The sequence below is a fragment of the Ornithorhynchus anatinus genome, chromosome X3, assembly GCF_004115215.2.
Source record: "Ornithorhynchus anatinus isolate Pmale09 chromosome X3, mOrnAna1.pri.v4, whole genome shotgun sequence".
NCBI classification, from domain to species: domain Eukaryota; kingdom Metazoa; phylum Chordata; class Mammalia; order Monotremata; family Ornithorhynchidae; genus Ornithorhynchus; species Ornithorhynchus anatinus.
The window spans coordinates 12,433,838-12,454,140 of record NC_041751.1 but is presented as its reverse complement, the minus strand read 5'-3'; the positions used below and the strand labels follow the sequence as shown (position 1 = coordinate 12,454,140).

General features: G+C 38.6%; 1 protein-coding gene across 1 annotated transcript in view; it reads left to right on the top strand.

Moving 5' to 3' along the window:
• Nucleotides 1-20,303, top strand: part of MYO10 (myosin X) — a 170,288-nt gene that overhangs the window by 90,505 nt on the left and 59,480 nt on the right. Inside the window, exons 4-18 of the mRNA XM_007655516.4 lie at nucleotides 116-303; nucleotides 6,469-6,603; nucleotides 7,828-7,952; nucleotides 8,479-8,492; nucleotides 8,606-8,690; nucleotides 9,257-9,360; nucleotides 12,441-12,570; nucleotides 13,844-13,962; nucleotides 15,108-15,254; nucleotides 15,781-15,881; nucleotides 15,984-16,050; nucleotides 16,545-16,637; nucleotides 17,268-17,336; nucleotides 17,532-17,614; nucleotides 18,690-18,798. Coding sequence (XP_007653706.1) covers nucleotides 116-303; nucleotides 6,469-6,603; nucleotides 7,828-7,952; nucleotides 8,479-8,492; nucleotides 8,606-8,690; nucleotides 9,257-9,360; nucleotides 12,441-12,570; nucleotides 13,844-13,962; nucleotides 15,108-15,254; nucleotides 15,781-15,881; nucleotides 15,984-16,050; nucleotides 16,545-16,637; nucleotides 17,268-17,336; nucleotides 17,532-17,614; nucleotides 18,690-18,798 — 1,569 coding nt within the window. The remainder of the gene's footprint in view (nucleotides 1-115; nucleotides 304-6,468; nucleotides 6,604-7,827; nucleotides 7,953-8,478; nucleotides 8,493-8,605; nucleotides 8,691-9,256; nucleotides 9,361-12,440; nucleotides 12,571-13,843; nucleotides 13,963-15,107; nucleotides 15,255-15,780; nucleotides 15,882-15,983; nucleotides 16,051-16,544; nucleotides 16,638-17,267; nucleotides 17,337-17,531; nucleotides 17,615-18,689; nucleotides 18,799-20,303) is intronic.

The window sequence follows — 20,303 nt, the reverse complement described above, 5'->3', positions numbered from 1 at the left end:
GAATGATATTCCAAGAATAAGGCCTTAGATTGTTAACGTAGCTGTTAACTGTTACAGATACTCTGGTTAGAAGTTACTTTTCCACTTACCCGCCCCCACTTTGTGTTTTTTGCAGACATACATCGGCTCCATCGTTGCTTCCGTGAACCCCTACAAGACCATTCCGGGGCTGTATGACCGAACTACCATGGAGAGATACAGCCGGCACCACATGGGGGAGATTTCACCTCATATCTTTGCTGTTGCTAATGAATGTTACCGCTGCCTGTGGAAACGCCATGACAACCAGTGTGTTCTCATCAGGTAAAAGACTAGAGCTTGACTGATTCAAGATTTGCTAGATGATCTTAAAGACTCCATTTGGAAAAAATAATCAGCATGGGACATGATCCAAAGATGTGGGGAGGAGGGTGGCTAGGAAGATAGGAAAGGACCCCCAAGTCCATTAATCAGCAGCTAGGTGGTGATGCAGCAATCCCACACAAATCCACTCAGCAGCGGAGACACAAAAACCCTAGGGTATACACACATCCAGTGGCACTTGCATGGAAAAGAATATTTGAACAACTGCTGTTGCCCTATGAATTAACTTTCCTACTTCCCTTTCAGCAACCTTATTTTCTCCAGTGATATTTTCCCACTCGGTCAGCCTGGTATTTTTGTCTCTCCTGGGTGAAAGACCTTTGATGGGTGTATTTGAAAGATAAAATCTACAACTCCGTGGCTGTTCATTCCAGTGTCATTAATTTACCCTATTCTTTGATTGTTGAACATCATTTTCTCTCTAAGAGTTCATTAATGCTCTCTTTGTTCTTTCATGCTAATCCTTTGCAGAGTTCCAAGAATGAAATACTGAGCATAGCTAGAGCCGGTGTTCACCCTCTGCCACATAATTGCCTCCCGGTGATTTTGGCAGCAATTATTGATCTCGGTCATAAGAAAGTCAAGAGAGATTCTTTAGTACCCTCTGTTCAGGAATTGCAAAGCACTTTCTAGGCATAGATTTGTTGTCACCAAATATTGCCTTGTCAGGGAGTTTTATAAGGTAGTGAAATGGAGACATCAAGTGCTGTTATTTTTTAAAGAATAATATTGCAAGATTGTGGCTGACCAGGAAGTTGCATCCTAGTTCTAACCAAGACACTAATCATTCAGTGATATTTGTTGGGTGTTTACTGTGTACAGAGCAGTGGAGTAGACCATGAGCATCCTTCCCAGAGCCTGAGGGTAGTGGCCTCTGACCCAAGGAGAGTTCCTTATTGATATATGCAGAAATTAAGTCAATATAGATATTTTCTTCCCTACCTTGTTTTGAAGTGAAAAATTAGTTTTAGATTCTATTCATATTATTTGGACAGATACTCAAGTAACTTAGTCTCTGCTCATTTGACAGGCTTGTGCTGAAAGATTTGTTTTGAAAGCCAGGCTCCTCTTCCCTGGATTTAAGCCATACCGGTAGACAGAATAAGGACTATTGATCGTATAAGTGCTACAGCAAAGAATAATATGCAATATTGATCAACTTGCCATGCTACACAGTACTAGTCATAGACGATTCTGGTTTCTGGCTGTTTTGTCCATCATCATCACCTGCAGGACCAGTTTTAGTAAGATTTTCAGGATTTGTTCATATAAGATGAATTATCTTGACTTCTTTTAATCAGCCCTTTCTACTTCTCCTTTTTCATCAAGTGCAGGCATAGGCATTCTCTTTGTGATGTTTAATATTTGGTATAATACTTGTGTGAAATACCAAGGTCTGGAAGCTTTGGAAAGGAGGGTTGCCATTTTTTGTAATATTTGCTATATGGCTCTTGAGTCCTGTGTTTAGTGAACAGTGCCCCTGATGCAAAGGAGCTTTAATTGTCAATCTGTTAACAACAAAAGCCAATGAATGAGTTTTAGATGATCTCACTAGAATTCAGCAGCACTGACAGTGAGCAGATGCCTAAGAATCCATCTCTCTGTTCTTAAGGATAAAAATGTTTAATTGTATTTACTCAATAGCCGTTACAAATCTTTGATAAGCACAGACTTTGTGATTTATCAGTTTTTATTAGAAGGCAGACTGGTGCCCAAAAAGACAAATGAGGACAAGGTCAGTATACTCATATGTGGGATTAAGATATTGTTTGCTAAAGGCAAGGCTAAAGAAATGATTGAGAGTGAGCCCATTACTCTTTGGTGATAAAGGTCCTGCTGAAAGCAGTCATTTATGCTTCAAAAACTAAGGTGTATTTCCAGTATAAATTTTACATTATGTGTTTTCAATCAGAAATTGGTGTGTGTCTGTGTGTGTTTGGTAGAGTGGAAGGATGCTGTTTTGCTTGATCAAAACCACTTTGATCAAGACTTCAATGGTATTTTGTTTGGATTTTATTGTGTGAAGTGCCCTCTTGTGGATGAGATTGACTTTTACCTCTAAAAATAATCCTTTCGTAGGAGTAGTTCATATTCTAAATTTTTTTTTAAAGGCCGTACTTGAACAATAAGATCTCTCAGTATGAGCTATGAACCTTGAATATTATTAGATGTCTTCACTACAAAGAAGTAAATCCATAGAGCTAAAAGGGATCATCGCTCCCTGATTGATTGGTGGGAGCTGCATTTTTCGCCCCTGCTTCCTTTTGCTGATGTTCATTGCTTTTAAAAAAAAAATCAATATACGTGTAAAGCATTCATTAGACAAATTTTAGGGTATTTTCTTTAAGAAGTAATTTAGAATTGTTTTGGTTCCATTAAGATCTCAGGGTAAGTTTTTTCGCTGTTTATGCAGTGCAATTCAGGCAAGAGAAAAGATTGGAAAGTTTATGAAAATATCCTCCACCTCCTTGTTTAGAAGAAGATCGCCATTAGATTGTATAACCTGTGAGGACAGAAGCCTATGTTTCCACTGAAGCTAAATAAACAATAACAAGCTTCATGTAGAAAATTCTTGGCAAAAGTGGTTAAATTGTTAAGAGCATGCAATACCGATTAAGCTCAAAGAAATGATCCAAATGACTTTTTAGGCAGCAGTGGAAACAAAAGTGGTTTCCAATCAGTGTAATCAATGCAAATTTCACAGTGAAAGAGGAGTCCCATAGGCACAGGGTTGGAGTAAGGTGATCCCGCCATTTAAGAATTCCTTGGCTGGAATACAAGGGGACAGAATGGGATCTCGGTTCCACCAAGGAGACAGCCCTTGCTATAAGGAGTGGGGCAGGAGTAGAAGGAAAGACTATACGCTCAGGTCCCCTCATGCAAGACTCAGCTGGAAGAAATAATGATGGGATGAAAACAGACCTCTTCAGTTACCACCCTCTTTATCATTCATGCAAACTTGGATCTCTGATTGTATTTTAGTTCTACTGCTGGGGAGATTTTGGAAATGCCAGGATTGAAATAGTGAACAAACTATAAGATAATCATTCACTTGGGAAATTGCCATCCAGCCCCAGAATATTAATTTAGAGAGCAGCTGTCAGGCTGAAGTTTTTTGTTTGGTGTTAAAAATAAAGCACCCTTCTCTGGATTGGATTTTTAAGTCTCTTAGTAGCTAGTAGTCTAACTTCAGAACTCATCTGTGTATTTGAGTAATTTTGTAAAGCTGAGTTTGTTTGTGGGGAAGTGAGATTGGGTTTGGCTCCTATCAGGGTGGTACAATAAAGCCCAAAGATGAAGTTGTATGGATAAGAAGTTTTGTCTGTGAGGAGCCTCAGAATGAGGAGGCCCCACCTTCCCTACTATCACTGCACTAGTTCAAAGCACAAACTACCTTGGCCTTATTAAACTGTTCTGTGGGGAACAGATGGTGAAAGCCGATTAAGGATAAGTAGAATGGAACTTTGTGGCTGCTCTCTGGCTAATTTTACCCAGGGAATTGAAGATAATACAGTTCTACTTTATAATCCGGCCTTCTCTGAACCAGAACTTTGGCTTCCTGGGATTGTTTTTGGCTTAGCACGCATTTGCTTTCTTGTCCTCAACGGTACCCTTAAGATTTTCTGTCACGATTTATGCCCAGCTAATGCTGACTTCCCCTGGTAGTCCAATTTTCCTGAAGCAGCAGGGCCATATCTAATTCGCACCGATTTTTTTATGGTATCCTTTAAGCGCTTACTATGTGCCGGGCACTGAACTGAGTGCTGGGGCAGATAGAAGATAATCAGGGTGGACACAGTCCCAGTCCCATATAGGGCTCACAGTCTTGATCCCCATTTTACAGATGAGGTAACTGAGGCACAGAGAAGTTAAGTGAGTGGTCCAAGGTTACACAGCATATAAGTCGCGGAGCCAGGATTAGAATCCAGGTCCTCTGAATTCCAGGCCCATGCTCTTTCCACAAGGCCATTATTGTTCTCACCTGTGTAATCTCTTCCAGTGATTAACACAGTGCTCTGCACACAGTAAGCCCTTAATAAAAAAAATTATTACTATAACTCCTCAGAGAATGGAATTGATGTGGTAGAAGCCATTTCTATTATATTCTACCCCCAGTGTATTTCAGCAACCTTATAGTTCCGCAGGAGGTCCATGTATGCTTCAGAAATGAATTGAAAGTGACAGGCCTGAAGCTGGCCTGTTGCTTTCCATGGAAAATTCAATCGGTCTACAGTATGCCTAGACACAGTGTGAGCTGACCCATGTCAGTGGCTTGGGAGAATCCGTTAGTCTATCACATCACACAGCCTTTTTTAATGGTATTTGAGAAGCACTTACTATGTGTCAAACCCCATCCTAAACACTGGGGTAGATATAAATTAATCAGATTAGACACAGTCCATGTCCCATGCAGGGTTTCACAGTGTAAGGAGGAGGGCTAACAGGTATTTAATTCCCATTTAATAGATGAGGAAACTGAGGCACAGAGAAGTTAAGCAACTTGCCCAAGATCACACAGCAGGCAAATGTCAGAGCTAGGATTAGAAGCCAAGTCCTCTGACTCTCAGGCCCATGTTCTTTCCTCTAGGCCATCCTGCTAACGATGCACTCTTATAGCAGTAATTCCGGAATTTAAGACTCCTCCCCCCCAAAAAAATTCTAGGGAAACATCACATTGCTCAGGGGTGAAAAGGGGTGTGATTGTACTTCCATTTCTATTTGCACCACAAAAAAGATGTGATGACTGAAATCTATTCAAATGTCATCCTCTAGAGAACTCATAATCTGTCAAAGGCTCTTGATGAAATTCATGTACTGATGTCTAGCAGAAGTATTATGTCAATTAAAATGCAGCACACCATCTCCAGGGAAGATTGGTTATCGCATTTATTTATTTTTTTACAAAGACTGTTACCTGATTTAACACTGCAAATGTATGTTAGTTCATGTATATCTTCTGTTGAATAAAACTACTTTATGACATTTAAGAAGCTCTGCACTAAATGAGCATATTAACATGGCATTGTTTTTATTTCATCTGATATTATTTTAGTGTGTTCATTTCTGCCATTCTTAAATTTTAAAACTACAAAATTGAATTGGATATAGGTGTTGTTAACATAGCTAGGTTACAATTATTTTAGTTAACTGCACATTTTCCCCCAAACAACTCATGTTCCTACATTTTCATGACCTTCAAAATATGGTAAAATCAATATTAATTTTGTTCATTATATGCAGCTCAGTAATTCAGTTAAATTTGTACATTAGCTAGCAAAACATATCATGCTGATTTGCAGTTTCCAGTGATTTTATTCCTTCGATATTTTCAGCCAAAGAAATGGAAAATGTAGCTATTTTCATTATGGTTTGACATTTTAGCAATAATGCTTAATCTAGTGGTTTCTCTTGTGGCACCAATTTTGCATGTGTGTGAGTGAATGTGTTTTGTCTGTTGCTCAAAGATGACATTGCAGGCACTAAGATTTTATCTTTATAGCTAAACCAAAATGTCACCAATAAAACCCTTCTCTGGCAGGGTTGGGGGGGCTACATACATACATATATGTATATATATATATAGGTGTGTGTGTGTGTGTCTGTCCCCTATGCTGTACCAGTTGCTACTCATAGTGTGTAGCACCATTTTTGTTTTGGATTTTTGTTATAAAATCCACACACCAGGATGGCCTTTCTTTACCGTTAACTCAATTGTCCATATCTGTATGACATCACTTGAGATTTGCTTTATTATGCTGTCACAGTATATTTTTTTTGTCTTGCTTGTCTATTCTTACTTTCCTACCCACCCTAATCGCCCCTCACCCCACTTCAAGGTCATTTTGTAGCAGCCATTTTGGCAACCTCTCCCCTAACACATCCCTCCCAGTGAAGATGTGATGTACCCAAAATTGTTTCGAGGTGATGGACCGATCAATCCAGAAGCTAATGTGTATGATCCTGCCTTAATATATTATATTATTAAAGTAATATGTAGTGTTAATGGAACTGTTCTGAAAGTCATATTTTAAGACTGGTCATCAAAGGATTGTTTTCATGATAAGGGAGGCCTCAGTGACACTGCTGATATCTTTTATCTTTTAGTGGTGAAAGTGGAGCAGGAAAAACAGAAAGCACTAAGCTGATCCTCAAGTTTTTATCAGTCATCAGCCAACACTCACTGGAATTGTCAGTGAAGGAGAAGATATCCTGTGTGGAGCAAGCCATTCTTGAGAGCAGGTATCCCCATGGCTGGAAATTAATGCCATTTGACCCCTCTGACAAAAGAGAATTTTGAATTTTTAATAGTTAGATATAAACTGCATGAAATGGTTGGATTTTGTTAGTTGAAGTGGCATATTTTCAGTTTTTATTTGTCCATCTTCATAGTCTAATAGAAAATGTTGCCCTTAATTCACAACAAAGGCAAAGTTCAGTGAGATCTTTTATTAGCCTTTCTATCCTACTTCATATGCAGGTTTTAAAAAAAATCATCCCCTTGATTATTGTTTCATCCAAAATTAATGTTCTAGAGTTGTAAAACAAATTTAAAGTTATCATCACCTCAGTTGGACCCTCTACCATTTGCAATAGAAGGCATTTATCTTGTGTTAGAAACATACTTTAGAATTATTCACCCACCTGGAGCTTTTCATCTTTCACATCGATTCTTAGGGGAACTTGAAAGTCTAGAGGATCTATCAGTCGGTCCATCAGTGGTATTTGAGTGCTTACTATGTGCCAGCACCCAGGCCATGAGAGAGTACAGTAGAGTAGACCTGGTAGATAGGATCACTGTCTATAAGGAATTTATAATCTAATGGATCTGTTTGCTCCATTGCCAATCCTGCAAATTATGTTGCTTTCTTAGCCCCTTGCCAAATGAGCCCACATCATATTGTTGCTGGTAATCTTCTGGGCACTCTCCATTGGATAGCCAATGCCTAAATTGAAGAAATGAAGAATTAAGAAAAGGAGGTTGCTACAGCTTCTTTCCTATATACCTCTTCCCAACTTTGCAATTACTTTCAACAAATGCACAATCCAACTGTCCTCCAGACTCAAACTGGGGGATTAAGTCCTTTGGACATTCTGGTCTTCCACCAAGAGGCTTTTTCTTTCCTTCTGTCCTCTCCCACTGCACCCCAGTCATTATTCTCTATCTAATTAGAACAGATGCCCTAAACAGGCGTCCCACTTCTAAACCATCGATGTTTCTACCATTACATTTTAAACTCCCTGAGAACAGTCGTAAAATTCTTTCCAGAACACCGAGTAGTAGCTCATTAAATATTGTTGAAGTTGAAGATGATGAGCTGTCAATTTAAGGAAAAAGAAGAAAAGATCAAACTAATTTGCTCATGCTTTTTCCTTGGGTTTATATGTGTTTTTCTAATTGGTTATCTTATTGTTTATGTATAAATCCCTAATTAAACCTTTTTGCCCTTGTTACTTTATTCACAGTCCAATCATGGAAGCTTTCGGCAATGCAAAAACTGTTTACAACAACAACTCCAGTCGCTTTGGGAAGTTTGTTCAGCTGAACATCTGCCAAAAGGGAAACATTCAGGGAGGAAGAATTGTAGATTGTATCCTTTGCTTCTTTAAATTCCCTCCTTATTTGAGTTTGCTCATTGGTAAAAACAGCAAATGTATTGCCCAAGGTGGCCTGGAGAAAAGAGGAATACTTTTCTACTCTGGTTTCACTTTAATTCACTGTTTTTCCTATTAAGGTAAAAGAAATGAAATGTTTTGCTTGTTTATATAACATTTATATATATATATATATTCATATTGTTTATATAATGAGGATTGAATGTTTCTTTGGAAAGGTCTGTGGCCATTTACATAATTTTAAAAACATACCATCAAATAATATGGAGATGTAAAACTAGATCTATTTCATCTCCTTTTCTATTGATTGCCCATATGTTTTTTATTGAAAATCACCTTTGTAATTGGATTTCTTTGAAGCAACCAATTTTTATTAAATCCAAATTTCAGAGTGAGGAGGGAGATATTGTTGAAGGAAAACTTAAAAATAATAAATTACAGATAAATATACGGCTGTAAATACTAGTTTTGTTCCTTGATTTACTATTTTTATCAATGCAGATTTATTAGAAAAAGTAAGTGCCTTGTTTAAATTATTTTTTGTTCTTTTATAAAAGTGTCTCCAAATTGCCGCTCAATGTTAATTAGAAAAAATATCTAAGGGATCTGTTTCTTTTATTTTTTGCAGAATAGAGTAGTAAGACAGAATCCCGGGGAGAGGAATTATCACATATTCTATGCACTGCTGGCAGGAATAGAAGATGAAGAGAAAGGTGAGTGACTGAAAAAGAGTTTATACTCAGAGATTAGCTATGGGCTCCTATCTTTTATTTGGGAAAATTAGTAATCAAGAAAGAATGAAGATAGTGGGATTGGCCACCAAGTGAGTTGAGTTATTTAAGAGTGGGATATTGAAAAGTCTTTGTGATGGCAAATAATTGAGGGGAAAAGGTTACTAGCAAAAAATTAAGTTCTCCTTTTAACTTTTTGAAGTAAGCAGCTTGATCCTTACTCAAAAATAGGTTTTTCAAGCCTTGAAATGAGTTATCTTGAATGTATTATTGTTGTTTTAAAAATTACATCTAAATCGTAGTTTTCCAAATGCTAGAAATAGTTTTCAGGACAATAGATGAGGCTAAAATTAGTCTAATGGAAAATTTCCAGATATGATAGTCTTTCTGTGTTTAATAAAAGTGTAATTATCATAAATCATGACACCTTATATTTACTAATGAAGAATGGATCTAACTCTTCTTTCTCCTTCATGAAGATCTTGAGATTTTGTTTTGTCTTTGGTAGCTGAGTGATAAGTGCTGGCTTATCTCTTTTTGTCTTGTAGAAGCATTTTATTTATCTATGCCAGAAAACTACCACTACTTGAATCAGTCTGGATGTGTAGCGGATAAGACAATCAATGACAAAGACTCTTTCAAGGAAGTTATTGTGAGTGGTTTAATTTTTTTGTTATTTGAGGGACAGGGTTTGGAAAAAATGGTTCCTGAAATCATTGCTTATAGAATAATATCATGCAATAATATCATGCAATTATGTTGACTAGTTCCTTCAGATCATTTTTTTCTCTAAAGGATGTGCCTGAAGGACAAATTAAAATCAATCAATTGCATTTATTGAGTGCTTACTGTGTTTAGGGCACTGTATTAAATGCTTGGGAGAGTACTCTATAACAGAGTTGGTAGACGTGTTCCCTGCCCACAAAAAGCTAACAGTCTACAATCTTAATATAGTGCTCCTTTCTGATTAAGGGAAGAAGTAATAGGAGGTGGAGTTTAGTTGCTCTTCTAAAGCTTTCAGCAAAGCAGATATCCACTGGCTTCTGCTGTCTGCCTTCTTGAGATTACAAAAACAGTGCTCTGCTTCAAAAGATAGACGTCACAGTATTATACCTTCCTCTGATGAAAGCCATGTGGTTAGCTGTTTGACATTCAGGGCACATTTTAATAATAATAGTAATAATAATGATGACATTTGTTAAGCACTTACTAGTGCAAAGCACTGTTCTAAGCGCTGGAGAGGATACAAGGTGATCAGATTGTCCCACGTGGGGCTCACAGTCTTAATCCCCATTTTACAGATGAGGTAACTGAAGCACAGAGAAGTTTAGTGACTTGCCCAAAGTCATACAGCTGGCAAGCGGCAGAGCTGGGATTTGAGCCCATGACCTCTGACTCCCAAGCCCATGCTCTTTCCACTGAGCCATGCTGCTTCTCTGTTGCAGCAAAAGTAACCAGTTCTGCAGTGTGAAAATAATGGCAGAGTTTGGGTGCATGGAAGAATTCTCATTAGCTGGTCATTATTTGTTTTTACATGAGTTCTTTCAAGTAGTAGATCTCATTTGATACAGATGTGTACGCTTTTTGTGTGGAAACTTTATAGTGTGAGACTTATTCAGGAATAGCTACTGAATGCAAGGTTGGGTATTTAACAAAAATATATCGTCTTAATGAAATAGAGTGAAGATTATCTTCTGTCCATTACTGTAATCCACACAGGAATTAGCTAGACAGGTCATTTATAGTAAATATAGACTATTTCTTATCCTTACACATTTGAGACCCAAGTTAAAAGTTAAAAGATCCAAGTTAGGGTCTTGCCAGAGAGAAAAACAGGGTCACATCGATACCATGCAGGTTATCTACCCTCTAGACTCTAAACTCCTTGTGATCAGGGAACATTTTTTGCCAACTCTCATATTATATTCCCCCATGCACTTAATACAGTGCTTTGCACAGAGTAAGCACTCAATAAATATGATTGACTGTTGGACTGATTTACCTGCCAGAATAAGAGACGTCATGAAAAATCATCCTGTAAAAAATGAAAAGCTCAGCCAAGTCCATAATGAGTTGCAAATCAAGTGCAAATAGGAACTGAGGTGGGCTAAAAAGGGGAAGAACAGAATACAGAGGGTGCCAGAGATGAAAAAAGATTTCATCACATACACCCAAAAGAGGAAGCCAGCTAAGGAATTTTAGGGGCTATTTAATGACTGTGGTGTAAAAAGTGGACTCAAGAAGAGAAAGGAGTAAAGCTGAGTCAGGGCCCATCCCTGACCCAGTGTGGGTTGGGGCATCTGGAAAATAATGAGATGACCCCACAGGATGTTTTAGAAACTGATAAAACGGGTGAAAACAAATCACTGGCAGTGGATTAATCTGAAAGTTCTGAAGGAACTGGGTTGGGAAATCTGTGAACTCGGGGCGAAAGAGTTCACCAACAACCACTTTACAGAGGAAGGGGTGATGGTGGAACTCTCATTTCTAAGAAGAGTCCCAGAGTCAGACCCAGGACCACTAAACTTGTGAGCCTTAAACTCCATCTGTGAAAATAATTTCACTGTCATGTGGATGAGTGTAAACTACAGAAGGATGTTGAGCCACGACATTGGATAGAAAACTGGCAGGTCAGCTTCATTGTGAGCAAGTGCGTGGAGGGAAAATGTGATCATAGTGGGTAGGTTAAGCTAGGAAGGATCTTGGGGCCCTCAACTTCTTGATTGGTCTTCATTTCTTTGCCCTGAACAAAATGCAGCCCTAAACTGGACTCCTCAAAATCTCCAATTGTCTTTTTTAGATTCAGGCTGCAGTGTTACATGTTAAACAGATGACATTTGTTTTTAATCTTCCCCAGGTAACTCCTCCTCCCGCCCCTCCTCGATTAAAGGGTATTGCATAGGGGAGGCTTTGGCTTCTGGCCATAGGAAAACATTCATACTTAGTTCTAGGCAGTCAGTGGATACTGGTAAGGACTGTCTGCTGTGGAGTCGTACCTTGCTGTCAGGTCTCCCACCTCTGGCTCCTCACTCCTTTCGTCCTACAGTACATCAGATAGACCAGAGCCTTCCTAAAATCCCACTTTCTCCAGCAAGCCTTCCCTGATTAATCTCCCAGTATCTTGACCTATGTAATACCCTCAGCTAACTCTATCACAAACGAACTTATTTTTTTTAAGGTATTTGTAAAGTGCTTGCTGTGTGTCAAGCACTGTTTAAGTGCTGAGGTAGTTGCAAGTTTATCAGGTTGGCCCCAGCCTCTGTCCCACATGGGACTATCAGCCCTAAGTGGGAGTACAATTTAATTTCTGTTTTACAGTTGAGGAAACTGAGACACAGAGAAGTTAATTTACTTGCCCAAGTTCACACAGCAAGTAATTGGCTGAGCCAGGGTTAGAACCTAGGTCCTCTGACTACCAGGACTGAGTTCTTTCCACTAGGCCATGCTGCTTATTAATATAGACCTTAGCACTCATGCATATGGATCTACTCAATTATGTATTTTGTCTGCTCTGTTTGTAAATGTTTTGATTTTTTCTCTCTCCCATTGTGGGCTGGCAATGTATTACTTCTTTATTTTGTTCTTCACAAGAGCTTAGTATAATGCACCCCTACTCCCAAGTGGGCACTCAGATGCAACAACTACTAATAATAAATGTTGATATTTGTCTTTTGAGTTTTAGTTCTCCAGTAGAACACCACCACAGACCTAACTCACATGTGTTTTCTCTAGACGGCAATGGAAGTGATGCAGTTCAGTAAGGAAGAAGTTCATGAGGTTCTCCGGCTGCTTGCTGGGGTTTTACACCTTGGGAACATTGAATTTATCACCGCTGGCGGCGCACAAGTTTCCTTCAAAACGGGTGAGCCTGCCATGATGGATTTTCTGCAAAGGAAACAATTTGCCTCTGTGAACCTATAATGTTTGTAAACCATGCAGAACTGAAGTTAGGAGTCTGGTTTTAAATCCAAAATAAACAAAATAGCAAATACTTCCTATATGTTAAATGGGCCCACAACTCTCAGCATCCTATTCTTTAAAATGATGGGGGAGGTGGGGACGGTCTGTGTGTTTGTGTGCATCTGTAAAATCACCTGTGGAACACTCCCAAAAACAAATTGCTTGGAAGCCCAAATTTAGTCTTCACAATAAACAGAAGAGTTTGAAAACAATCTCACGAAAAGGCAAATCATCCATTTCTTCATTTTTGTATAGGTACCCGCCACTTTTTGTTTAGCTACCCAAGAACCATCAGATTATAGTCACTATATTATTATTTGGTCCTAATAAAGTGGTGCTTCCTACTGACCCCTCTTTCCCAAGGATATTGTGCTTGGGATATTTGAAAATTTACAACTGGAACAAAGGTTGATCATTCATTTACAGGTACAAGGTAAGCCTATGACTGCCACTTGTGATTGGTCATGAAATGACCTTAAGAACATATGCAGAGGCATTCTTTTGTCAGTATCATGAGTACTCATTTGGTAACACGAAAAGAGATATTCTAAATATTGCCTTGAAAAATGTATGTCAACTGTACCAACAATTTGTTTCCTCCTTTCCCTTTTTCCTTAGATACTGTACATGGTGATAAGAATAATTTTAGCAAATCTAAAAGCAAAAAAAGTATTATGACATGTGGCCACCTGTTCTCCTTTACTAAGAAGAGAGTAAGGGAAACTGGGATTACGCTGCTGAATGAGAGATTTACATTAAATTAAAGAATGATTTCCCAACACAGGTTGTTAATGGAAATTGGTGACAAAATCTGTTTCTCTGGAGGCCTTTACAAGAGAGTATTTATACTCCCATCTATTTGGTCTTTTTCACTGTACCCATCCCAGAGAGCAAGAAGACAGAATACTGAATTTTGAAGCCTTCAAGGGTGGGATCTAAGTCACATCTACTGTAGATATACTCTAGCATTTAGAGCTGTCTAAATAATCAGTAACTTCTCATTTATTGATGGTGAAGATAGTGAGTTCTCATAAAAACTAATTCAAGGATGTAATCTTTTAAAAGACTGCAATTCGGGGGACTATCTACTGAGAACATTTCTTCCATATTCATTAAATCCATTTTTTTCTGAAAGGTCGTCTTTTTTTGCATGACATCTTTTTATTCTTTGACAGCTCTGGCTAGATCTGCGGAGCTACTTGGGCTGGACTCAACACAATTGACTGATGCATTGACACAGAGGTCGATGATACTCAGGGGAGAGGAAATCCTAACACCTCTCAATGTTCAACAGGTAAAGACAATGACGATCTGTTGCCGACTTGTTCATTCCAAGTGCTTAGTACAGTGCTCTGCACATAGTAAGCGCTCAACAAATACTATTGAATAAATACTATTGAACGATGAAGTCTAAACATGACACTATTAGAAAATAGATTGTGGTGTGGAGCCTGATGGGTTCGAAACATAGTCTCTAAAACCCTTGTTTTATTTGAAGGCTGAGGGGGCAGTGTTTCAAATAGTGGGGGAAAAAGTAAATACTTTAATTGGAGATGGTAATCAGGTAGTTTGTTATCTGCACTATTGTCATCTGGGATGAGGAGGCAACAAGGAAAGGAATAGAGGGAGAAAAAGAAAGAGGGAGCAAAAAGTAAATGGTAAAAAGGAGCAGACACTTTTTCTGTTCCAGAAACCTGCTTCCAGTTCTTGTGCTCCTCACAGGGCAGAGAGAGAGGCAATCAAAATCCTCTACTTCTGTAATTCTTCACCCCAACCCTCTTCTTTCTTTTCCCCCACCACTTTCCCTAAAAGTTCTGGGAAACCAAAATGCAAGAAATTAGATTTTTTTTTTACAGACATTTTCAGAGAAAATTAAATGGAGTGTAAAAATAAATATGGTCCCTTAATTTCTGTAAATTCAACCTATAAAAACCAGGGTTTTCTGTGATTGTGGGATTGGTTTTGTGACTTTGAGACTCAATTTATCAGTTTCATTCTTATGGTCATTATTCTGAAGGAAGTAGTTTTGGATACTTATTTTTGTCCAGTTTTAGAATAAAAGTATAAATGTGCAAAAGCTGCAAAGGGTAAGCAAATCCTCTTGGAAAACAATTAGTAGCATGAACTAAAACAGAAACAGGAGTTTCCTCTCCTTGCTTTGATAGTAGAATGAACCAGCAGGTTATATAAGCCCCCTCCCATTACCTCCTCTGAGAAATGAACATTCCAGGCTTTTCCTCATCCAAGAGGACATCAGCAGGAATAATCCCAAATTAATGGTTGTGCATATCTTTTGAAAGAGAATGGTGATAATAAAGTTCCACAGGTGATTTTGAATAAAAAAGTACTATTTTAGCCCAGTTTAAGCTATTTCTTTGGCTTCTTTTGATTGCTGTTGACCACTGAACTTTGCAATTTGTCTCCATTTTCACTCTTTAGGCAATTGATAGCAGGGACTCTATGGCAATGGCACTTTATTCCCAGTGCTTTGCTTGGGTAATTAAAAAAATCAACAGCAGGATCAGAGGCAAAGAAGATTTCAAGTCCATTGGAATTCTGGATATATTTGGATTTGAGAACTTTGAAGTATGTTCCAACATTTTGAATATGAAATAATTATTTGATACTCAGTAATCTGGCTAAATCCTGGATAAACTTTAGGATGAGTAGAACTGTATCTGAACTGTTTTGTCATAGATGGCCTGGTGGAAAGACACTGGGGACTGGGAATCCGCCGGGCCAGGCTCCACCACTAGCCTGCTGCTTCACCCTGGGCCAGTCGCTTAATATTCCAGGGTCTCAGTTTCTTCATCTTTAAAATGGTTACGAAAATAGATTGTGTCCCCCCTGGTGGGGCAGGGACTGGATATGATCTGATAACCTTTTATCTATCCCAGCCCTTAGCATTTAAAAGCATTAAAAAATGCCGTTTTTATTATAGTAATGCAAGTGCTTAACACAACGCTGAATTGGTCCATCAACCACTAGTATTTCTGTGAAGCTATTCTGATAGATCAATCAGTGTTCAAAAGTGTGAATGCTTTTTTTTTTCCTTTAAGCTTGCCATTTATTAAAAATTGCTTGCCCGTTGTGTTTGCCTCTTCTTTCTTAGGTGAACCGGTTTGAGCAATTCAGTATAAACTATGCAAATGAAAAACTACAGGAGTATTTCAATAAGCACATCTTTTCTTTGGAGCAGCTGGAATATAGCAGGTAGTAATTCATCCTACGGTTCCTTTCAGGGGAAGCTGACTACAATGTGCATGATTTCATTTATGTTGATAATGAAAATGTCATCCTTTTTTCTTTCCACAGGGAGGGGCTAGTGTGGGAAGATATTGATTGGATAGACAATGGCGAATGTCTGGACCTGATTGAAAAGGTAACTCATTATTGGAGACAGCGTTCCATTCCCAAGGGAGTCCAGCTGTTTGGATTCATATTTATGGGAATGAAATATCCCAACATGCATTTTAAAATGGAAAGGGTCAGAGCACTGCAGACCATTTGAAAATGTAAGGGGCTCTGTGCTCAGAGTTGCATTTAAATTCTTGGCCCATTTATCGGTAGTTACAGCTGGAGCTATTTTTGAACTGGAAACGAACACATCTGTGTATTTATATTAAAACCGGGCTCAGAAAAAAATGCTGGCAAATGCAGTGATTGCATGTGACCAAAACTGTTTCTAACATGGGAAGCCTAGCTGAGCTTTTTCCTCTCTCTCTTTCATTTTTCAAATTTCTATGGTTTAACCCCCACCCCCACCGAGAAATGACTATGAACTTTAGATGTCTTATGCCTAACAGTTATTCTTAAGGAGCAAATGTGTAATTCTTTCACCTTTTCATTCACTCTGTTTCTCCCCACAAATTCTAGAAACTTGGGCTGCTAGCGCTTATTAATGAAGAAAGCCATTTTCCTCAAGCCACGGATAGCACCTTATTGGAAAAATTGCACAATCAACATGCTGTATGTTTAAATTTTGCTACATTCTCAATTACTCCATGGATAGCAGGATGCTGCTTTCTTTTTTTATAAACCAGGGGACGGGGTGTTCTATCACTTTCTATCACATAGACTGTGTGCCCCATATGGGTTAGGGACTGTACCCAACCTCATTAACTTGGATCTACTTCAGTGCATAGAACAGTTCTTGCAACATAGCTGAACATGTACCATAATAATAATTATTATCATTTATCAAAGTCTTGGGGTTGTTTTTCATTCCAAAGGTTTAGCTTTTCCCTTCTAAGAGACTACATTTGCAGCAGATTAATTTTTTGGGTCCCCTACGTTCTTTGTGAGAATAGATTTAAAGCTTTCAATAGATTGTATTCTTACAAAAAATTAAAAATGTATAATGTTTTGTAAATCCAGTTAGAGCTTCCCTGTCTGATGCATCTTCATCCTGGTTACATAAATTTGGATGGACTCCCATGATGGCAAATTTTCAGATATTCGGATAGTTTTAGGTTTGATGGGCTCTCTGGGTGGTGTGTATATATATATTTTTTGACCTTTTGTCTTTGTAACTCAACTCGGTCAGAGATTATATGAGAAAACCAATTAACTCGGTTCTTTTCTTTTTTTAAAACATAGAACAACCATTTTTATGTGAAACCAAGAGTTGCTGTTAACAACTTTGGCGTGAAACACTATGCTGGGGAGGTAACCACTTTTTCTTCACTTGCTTAAATCTGGACAGAGAATTTAAACCCAAGGTTTAGCTTCACCCATAAGCTATCCTTCCCATCAGTCCAGTGAAGCAGCCTGTTTTCTCAACAAGTCTTTCAGTTCCACTCTGGAACGAGGTACTAAACAGCCTGACCTTTTCCTGTTTCTCTTTTGGTTCTTTTCCCCTAGGTGCAGTATGATGTGAGGGGAATACTGGAGAAGAACAGAGATACTTTCAGAGATGACCTTCTCAACCTGCTTCGGGAAAGCCGGTATGTGAGTGCACTTAGTGACAATCGAAAGCCAAGACAGTGTGGTTCCTTCCTGAACAAACTTTCCTCTGTATCCATTTTTAAATCCACAGTAATGATAGTATAGGTTCCTTACAGAATAGTATTTTATTTTCATATCCTGTGCAAGGCAGTATTCTTTCATACACTGGTCACTTTTGGTAGTTGCATCCATCAATCAATCAGTAGTACTCACTGTGCACCTATCATGTACAGAGCCTAGTACTAAGCACTTGGGAGAGGACAAGTCCAGTAGGATTAGTATCATGATCCCTGTCCTAGAGAACCTTACAGTCTGGCACTAAAATGAACTACAGAAAGAGAAGTAATGTGGTATAAAGGTCTGCACAAAAATGTTTCAGGGATTGGATCAGTATACTTTGGTGTGGACGTGGTTTAGTAAAATATTGAGAGAAGTGTGGCTTAGTGGCAAGAGCACGGGCTTGGGAATCAGATATCGTGGGTTCTAATCCCGGCTCCTCCACTTAATCAGCCGTGTGATTTTGGGCAAGTCACTTAACTTCCCTGTGCCTCTGTTACCTCATCTGTAAAATGATAGTCTAAGACTATGAATCCCTTATGGACAAACTGATTACCTTGTATTTACCCCAGCACTTAGAACAGTGCTTGGCACATAGTAAGTATTTAGTAAATACCATTATTATTATTAGCATTATTATTGAGACAGATTCTCAGGAACTTAAATTATTCCCTCCTTGTAAATTAGCATTATTGAGTAGAACAGAGCAATAGTAACCGGAGTGAATGATAGCTCATTGGGGGCAGGGAACATGTCTACCAACTCTTTTGTACTCTCTCAAGCACTTAGTACAGTGCTGTACACATAGTATGCACATAGTAAATACCACTGATGATGGTGCAGCTTCCAGAAGTGACCGATGTATAATCTGCAGCTATTCTACCTTATATGTTCTACTATGTCTAACTGAAAATGAGCCAAATTAATTGAGTTCCAGAAAACGTGGCTGGCAAATGTGAAGTTATAATTGCTTTCTAAATGATATCCTGCTGAATGCTTGCATCTTTTCTGTTTCAGGCTTGATTTCATCTATGATCTCTTTGAACATGTTTCGAGTCGCAACAACCAAGATACTTTGAAATGCGGAAGTAAACATAGGCGACCAACCGTCAGCTTACAGTTCAAGGTTAGTTAAAGAATTTTTGAGGCTGCTGCTTTTTAATTCCACAGATAATTTTTGGTTTGTGAGATAGCACTTTTCATAAATAATGTCTTCTTTAAAACATATTTAGTTGTGTGATTGCTAAGTGTCGTGAGTCCTATAAAACAATGGACTTCCACTTTCTCTGGGCATTTATGCACCTAAGTGTTTATGCAGTGTGACTCTCCTGAGTGTTAGACAACAACTCTTGAGAAACAGTGTGGCCTAGTGGATAGAGCAAGGGCCTAAGAGTCAGAACAACCTACCACTTGGGTTCTAATCCCAGCTCTACCACTTGTCTGCTTTGTAACCGTGGACAAGTCACTTATCTTTGTGCCTCAGTTACCTCATCTGTAAAATGGGGATTAAGACTGTGAGCCCCATGTGGGACATGGACTATGGCCAGTCTAATTAGTATGTATCAACCCCAGTGCTTACTACAGTATGTGCAACATAGTAAGCGCTAAACAAATACCATTAAAAAAAGTCTTTAAAATCCTGGTAAGTTAACTTAATTTAGAAGCATGGAATTCTGGTGGGGTAAGGCAGAATTTATTTGTATTTTTCAATAGGCAGATATACGCTATATAATCTGGTCTCGGAATAGTTTTCTAATTTTTCCAGGCTGGTCACTTTGAACACGTTCCTGAAACGAAGAAAGACTACCCATAGCATAGATTAATTTGTTTCAAATGTTATTTTTTGTATACAATCAATCAATGGCTCTTCCTAGGCAGTGGCAAGTAGTTGGAAGCAGGAAAACCTTCTTTGCCATTAAATTATCCAGAAATTGAGGGGAAAACTGGAAGTTTGGACCTGAGTTCTTCCAGGGAATTGTCATCCCTCCGGTTCACTTTGTGCTAGCATGATTTATCACCTCTTTGCCATTTTGCCTTGGACCCACATATGTGCATGCATCCCAAAACCCCAAATTGGGGAGAAAGCATAGAGATTATTACCCTGATGAGCAGTGGAGGAGGAAGTCTATAATGAAATATTTGACCATGTGGCTTATTAAGCACTTAAGTTTGGCATGCATTGTGAAAATGAGTTTTATATAAAATCATCAGATTGAAAACAGTCTGGGCCCTACCTGGGACTTACAATTCAGGAGGGAAATGGAACAAGTACTCATTATTTAAGCCTTTTTATTGCGGAGGAAACTGAAACCGAGAGATGTTAAGCAACTTTCCCACTGCCACAGAGCCGGCAAGTCACAGAGCTGGGCTTAGAACCCAGGTCTCCTGATTCCCAGACCCATGCACTTCCAGCTAGGCTAGATTTTTGTTCTTTAGAGAAAAGTTCCCTTTGTTGCTGTGCCGATGACATTGTTTTGTTAAAATATAGTATATGTTGGTGTAGTGAGCAGGTTTCAGAATTGTGAATTGTGGCAACAGGTACTAGAACTGTACCTTTTGTCTCGTAAGAAGACAGTTACAGGCACATGGTCTAGGAAATACGTTGTAGGGCTGAATATGTCTATTAAAATA